The 6,558-nt window shown below is 44.1% G+C and overlaps 1 protein-coding gene across 1 annotated transcript; it reads right to left on the bottom strand.

Moving 5' to 3' along the window:
* Window positions 1–1,457: 1,457 nt before the first annotated feature.
* gadd45ga (growth arrest and DNA-damage-inducible, gamma a) lies at window positions 1,458–3,087 on the bottom strand. Its single transcript, XM_086314713.1, has 4 exons — window positions 2,935–3,087; window positions 2,714–2,815; window positions 2,384–2,594; window positions 1,458–2,248 (listed from the first exon to the last, which is right to left on the bottom strand). Exons 1-4 carry the CDS (start codon window positions 2,985–2,987, stop codon window positions 2,135–2,137), a joined length of 480 nt encoding a protein of 159 aa, XP_086170839.1. The 5' UTR covers window positions 2,988–3,087; the 3' UTR covers window positions 1,458–2,134.
* Between the last annotated feature and the right edge of the window lie 3,471 nt (window positions 3,088–6,558).

Here is a 6,558-nt window from a genome sequence, read left to right as displayed (position 1 = left end):
AAAAGCCTCAAATCTTTTGGAGGCTTTTGGAAAGGTGTGCAAAATAAAGAAAAAAATGGAATTATTTTTTCAGGGCTCTGTCATTATTTTCTAAATGTTTTACATGTTTCCTCGTCTGACCTGTGACTTGGCTGGGACTTTTATAGGTAGGGACAATCATTTCTCACTCAGATATGATTAGGTTTCATGTTTAATCACAGAATCCAATGCACACCAACCACAGACAACAAGTGATCACCAACCACATTAGTCTTCATATTGTTGTCCCACAAGCCTGTTAAGTCCCAATCTACAGTTTTGACAGCACATGCAATAAAATGACTAGTTTTTATCATTTAGCATTTATGGTAATTTCTCCCATGTCTCCCATATGCCTACTAGTGCAGATATTAAAGCCCATGGAAAGTCCCCCAGATACAAGCCTGCATTCTTTTTTCTTCTTTAATTCTGACTGAGTGAACCTTCCTCTGTTCTGAGAACACTGAGCAATCACCTGACATCTGTCTAACACAGCATCCTTTGGTTGTGTGTGCATGTGTGCTATGCATGATCTTGAGCACAACTTTGTGCAAGATTGTGCACATGCAGTAGCCTGTTTTGCTTCATGCCTTGTGTGCACCTGTGTGTTCATGCAAGTACACATGCAGAGAATGACCAGCGGTTGGCTGGCGACTGAGTTGCTGCCAAGAAAATCGAAATGAGTTCCTCTGAAGTCTGGTTTCTCTTTGATGTGGGCTACCTTTTACTGTCAGCTTGAGCTCTGAGCTGACCGCAGCACTCACACACTTCCCCATACCTGCCGTTGCTGATCTGCTGACCCTCATTCAGCTGCAGCTCTCATCTCGGTAATTTTCAATGTGCACGTGGCTGTGTGTGCACGTGGCTGCAGGAATAGGAAGACCTTCCCTAGATTTGTTACCGTGTATTATGCATAAGTTCTACGTTGTTGAAAATTGACTTTTTTAAAATCAAAATCAAGCATGAGAAGAGTGATGTTAAATTAATTTGTAACAAATTTGTTTGAATGTACAAAACTACAACTAACTCCACTGTCTACTGACCTATTAGTTAGCCACACACGCACACACAGGCTTCAGTTCCAGCCTAAGTAATTGTGCACTGTGCTATAAGGCAGCTAGTGTATCAGCAGTAAAAGGTCAGTGCCTGCAAAAAACCCACATCTCAATCATCATTACATTATAACTTTTAGCTTCCCTTTTCTTCATTTACTCTCTCCCTCTCAGCCACCTAATCATTTGATCTTTACTTTCCTTCCACCCACATTGTGCGATTAGCTTCTTGTGAAGCAGAGTTGTAACCAGTAGCACCACACTTTCCTGATACCTCTGCATCACTGCAGTCTGCCATGACGCCCCACATTATGTGGCACCCTAGGTGTTAGTTAATGTCTGTGTAGCTAAATGTAAAGGAGAAAATTAGATTTCTGAGAAGATGAGTTTGATTCCAAATGTTTATTCACAAAGCATTTCAAGTCAGTACAACACAAATCAATACTGCATTGCTCTGTCTGCATATGTGAAAGAAAACTGAATAGTCCATTAAAAAAGTGTCAGCTTTACATCAGGATTTGCAAGCAGTTTCTGCTTATTCCAAGAACTTCCTGACAGCTGCACTCATAAAGAAAAGTCCTTTGTTTAGACACTTTCAGACACCTTCTTCTGAATCTGCACCTGACTTGTTCCCCTCTGACGAGTCCAGTCCACTTTCTTAAGTCCATCTCTTGCACAGTATCGCTCTCTGTGACCTTCTCTGCTTAGTCCCGCCAGTCTGTTAAAGGGCAGTCACTGGGTTACCATTTGCCATCTTTAAGGTACTATGCAGTACAGTCCAGCTCCATTCTCAGTGTCCATCAGGCGTTCTGTCCACTCCACATACACCTGAACAAGTTCACACATGAGGTCTGAACCCTTGCACAGGGTAATCCAGAACCAACGGGCTCACCCAGGATGCACTGGAAGAGTGTGCTCTTGCAGAAGGGGGGAGTTACAGCCACAGCCTCTTAATCCAGACATGTGAGGCAGAAAGGCATGAGGCCCCCAGCTGAAGCTCAGCTCCTTGACTTTCTTTTCATCATCATCATAATCATGTGAAGCAACTTCAGGGGGGTGTCACTTCAGCGCTCTGGGAGTGTGATAGTGGGCACCCAGTCATACACACTGCGCCTTTCCTCACAGAATACACTCAGCTTGTCCAGAGCAGGGTCTTTCCATGGGTTTGCACTAGGGCTCTGTAATTGTAAAAGAGGGAGATATTTAGAGTCACAAAAGTGGCAACACCTACAAGACATGCAAAGAAAGTCAGACACGGTAGTGATGCATGTATGATTCACTGGCTACCAGCTCCTAACTGAGTGGGAACGTACCGTGACAAGAATGCAGTGTGCGTCTTTGGGCTCGCCGGTTTCATCGGCACCCACGAGGTCGGCCAGGCGGTCGATATCATTGACACGCACCACGTTGATGTCGTTGTCAAAGCAGAAAGCCTGGATGAGAGTGAAGTGGATCTGAAGAGCAATGTCACACTCGTATTCCTCATCGGTGGCGAGAATGCAGAACGCCACGCTGTCTGGGTCACTGTAGGAAAGACAAGGTGATTAGCGCATATCCTGCTGTGCGTGTGCTCGACTTTTTTTTTCTTTTCTGTTTTTTAAAGGGCAAATGTAACTGAAAGTGGCACGAAATGCAATACTTACACATTCATGACTTTGGCAGATTCGTAAACTCCAACTGTCAGGTAGTCCTGCTTCTTAGCAGCGATCAGCAGCTCCTCCAGGGCTGCGCCTGCACTTTGCACCCTTAACAAAGAAAAATACATCATCAGCACACTGATCACATTACCCTCCCCAAAAATAACAGCTACAACGCTTTAATCCAGGAGCTTAAATAGCGTTGTATCGATGAGTAAAATATTCACCTATCAGCGTTTTCCATTGTGTTCTCTTGTCCGTGAATCTCTTCCAGAGTCATAGTTATAATCCAAGCGCGATCGGGATGTTGCAGTGTTAAGAAAAGGCTGTGTAGTTGTCTGTGTAGTCTCTTGCGTTATTCTGAGCTCGGAACAGTCTGTGGGTGGCTTTATACCGCACTTGGCGTCGTTTCTCGGCAAGGGGCGGTCTTTCCGATCCTGTCTCCTACCATTGGCTCAGAGAAGCTTTGGTGAGGAAAGCAAAAAAAAAGTCCCCGAGCAGTCGAACTGAGCTTGTTGACAACCCCACGTGGGGCAAGATTACAACCTTTCAAGAAATCCCCCCCACCCACTCCCGATTTCTCCTTTTCTTGTCAACATCCAGCATCACCACTAAGGGCAAAAACTACAAGTGATGTTTACGATGAACTTTCACAGTCATTGCAAACAACATTGTTTTGTTTTGAACCACTGTGGCTTCAGTTTGCCCCTGGACACGATGACATGTTTATGATATTTAGAAAACATATAAGTCACACATACACAGTCAGACATTCTAAGAGATTCTCTTTTATTTATTATTATTATCATAGTTTGCAGAGGCGTTATTTACCATTTCGTAGCAACATCCCCGGTTTTTGGAATTATGTAACTATTACGCCTCGTGTTTTTCCACAGTGGGCATAGAAGAATTCAGACTATCCTACAGGTGACAACAGAACTGAGTGTGCGGATTAGCCGAGGGAAAATTGGCAGATCTTTTTTCTGTGGGTGAGCCGCATTAAAACTGTAGCGACGATTAATTTGATGTGTGATAAACTCTGGAACAATCCTTTAGCGGAGTAGCGGATTTCCCCAGTCTGGAGAGTCACTGGGGAAATATTTATATATATCATCTATCCGAACTTTCCTTGTGCAGCTTTCCATTGCTCTTAATAAACAGCCGGTTCCTGGTGCACCTGCTTGGCGCGTCATACCCTACTAACCTGTTACTCAACGTGCTCATGTGTTTACAGTCTGCCCAGCAGTTACCGAAATGTCCCCGGAAGGAAAATCTGCAAGCCTGTCCTGACCCGAATAGGACTAGAATTCTTGGTGGCGATGTGTTTTGTGGGACTGACCAACCAGCTTATGGCCACACGCCAGTTTTTGTTCGCCTATTGAAAAAGCAAAGGCTTAAACAGTTTGTCTGGGGCGCGTGGCATTTCTGCACAGAGGTAAAGTGCAGCTCCGCCACACAACATCACTACATCCCTCCACCTGTCTCCGGACTTTCCATGGCGCTGGGGGATGTGGATCAGTATGTGTGTGCGTCCTGCGTGTTTTATTACCCAGATCTATTCAGTGCCCTGCGCCAGATGCCCGACAGATGCGCACGGGCCCTTCCCAAAAAAAGCGCCACGCGTCGCAGCCGCGCCTTTTCTGGTCAGTTTATCTTATCGGTGGGATAAGCACGTGTTTACATTCATCATCAGTCCCTTTTTTCCGACAGATGTTGCGACCACAGCGAGGCCGTGCATGTAACTGGGTTGTTGTCTGAACTTGTCCACGTGTGAGCAGTTAATGAGCACTGAATGTGAATGAATTACCAAAAACCTCACAACTTCACAACTTCTCCTATCTATCTATGAGGTCTAATATCTTCTTAACAAGTGAGACGTGCCCACAAATGGGCCTAATTACAGGAATAACGCGCTCTGTTAAAGGTTGTTTTCATGATCTGTTTCATGTTAAATGGTGAGTCAAATAATAAGCCAAGCTGACATTTGTTTGGACGCAAAAAAATGCCTACATGATAACGGAATGACCTTTAACCTAATCTAGCCTACACAGTCAACTGATGAAAACAAACTTGGCCCGCAGCAAACAGAGGGCTTTGTGTCACAAATCTGGATTTACACCTCCACCTGCTGGCGTGTCCTTTAAACAACTTGTCTCAACATGTTGAATAAGCCACATGACTCATGATTCCAGCCTTACAATGGTGAGTCACCAACCAGTCTCTGTGCTGTTACCCTCCACACAGCTGAGGTCAGACAAATACTGTTTTCCAGTCATGGAGCAGGAATAGCAAGGGGATACAAAAACAAGAGATTTGCAAGTGGAAAAAAAAAGAAAGAAATAATAAAAGGTACATTTACATAATATAAAGTTAGAACAGGATTACCCATGCATAAATTCACATTTTACTCACATATAAATCAATAAAGTGGTCTGTTAAGACAAACAATAAACAGGTCAGACGATTTGGATAAGGTTATACAATAGGGGGAATTCCAGAGTGCCTGTGAAAACCCCACTGGAGAATACATTAGAAATATCTCTCATGTGATCTCGAGGAAAACACCTGACTATGTTACAAGGTGTGGCAAACAATTCCAGTGAGAGTTTATAACTGTGAGATTGTAAGTCCTCATTTCTCTGCCAATGTGGCTGCAAAATTGCACAGCACACCTGCAGAAAAGTTGGATAGAGTGAGTGGAGAATATTAAATAAATCCATCTCCTGTAAGTGGGTTGACTAGAATTGGTAGCAGGCTTTTTTTCACAACCCTTGTTTACGTCTTAGTCTTACTATCAGGACGTTAAAAAAATAGTCTGGTGCTTACCAGTTTCTAAAAATATTTAAATCCTTCCTCAGACGAACAACACGTCTTATTACGCTGTTTAACTGTGTGTGTGTGTGTGTGTGTGTGTGTGTGTCCAAAATCTACATACACCGTATGATTCAGTATTTTTAGTTGCAATGACTTTACATAACTGTTTTCTGTATCAGCCTCTGACATCAATGTGGTCGAATTTAAGCCCAATCTTCTTCACAAACATTGCTTCAGTTTGTTGAGATTTGCAGGCATTTTTTGCGCTTTAGGTTCCCACCACGTCATTGTAGTTGGATCTGGACTGCAACACCTTTATCCTTTTTTCTTTTTCAGCCATTCTTTTGTAGATTTGCTGTTGTGCTTGGGACCATTATTCCTTTGCATGACCCAGTTTCATCCAAGCTATAGCTGTCAGTCAGGTGGCCTCAGATTTGTCTCTAGAGTACTTCAGTATACAAAAGAGTTCACGGCCAACTCAGTGACTTAAAGGTGACTGGTTCTGTGGTTATATCCAAATCATTACCCCTGGCTGTCCTGCCATGTTGTTTCTTATGGCCTGGTAAATGGCCTGTATTTATATAGCGCTTTACTAGTCCCTAAGGACCCCAAAGCGCTTTACATATCCAGTCATCCACCCATTCACACACCCATTCACACACTGGTGATGGCAAGCTACATTGTAGCCACAGCCACCCTGGGGCGCACTGACAGAGGCGAGGCTGCCGGACACTGGCGCCACCAGGCCCTCTGACCACCATCAGTAGGCAACGGGTGAAGTGTCTTGCCCAAGGACACAACGACCGAGACTATCCAAGCCGGGGCTCGAACCGGCAACCTTCCGATTACAAGGCGAACTCCCAACTCTTGAGCCACGATCACCCCGATCGTTTCTTAGAGAAGAGGCTTTCAGCAGAGGCAGCAGAAGTTGCTCTTTTAAGATCATTGCTTTTGGTTTTCTTCTTTGATATTGTGTTAAAACACACCTGGATGACCTCAAGTGGTCAAACTTGCTCGTGATCAGTCAATCAACTGCA

This window comes from Aulonocara sp. 'chitande type north' Nkhata Bay, linkage group LG12, assembly GCF_057382095.1.
Source record: "Aulonocara sp. 'chitande type north' Nkhata Bay isolate Kocher_YH1m ecotype deep benthic linkage group LG12, A_spYH_male_GT1.1, whole genome shotgun sequence".
Classification (NCBI taxonomy): domain Eukaryota; kingdom Metazoa; phylum Chordata; class Actinopteri; order Cichliformes; family Cichlidae; genus Aulonocara; species Aulonocara sp. 'chitande type north' Nkhata Bay.
This window is presented reverse-complemented; position numbering and strand designations above follow the sequence as displayed.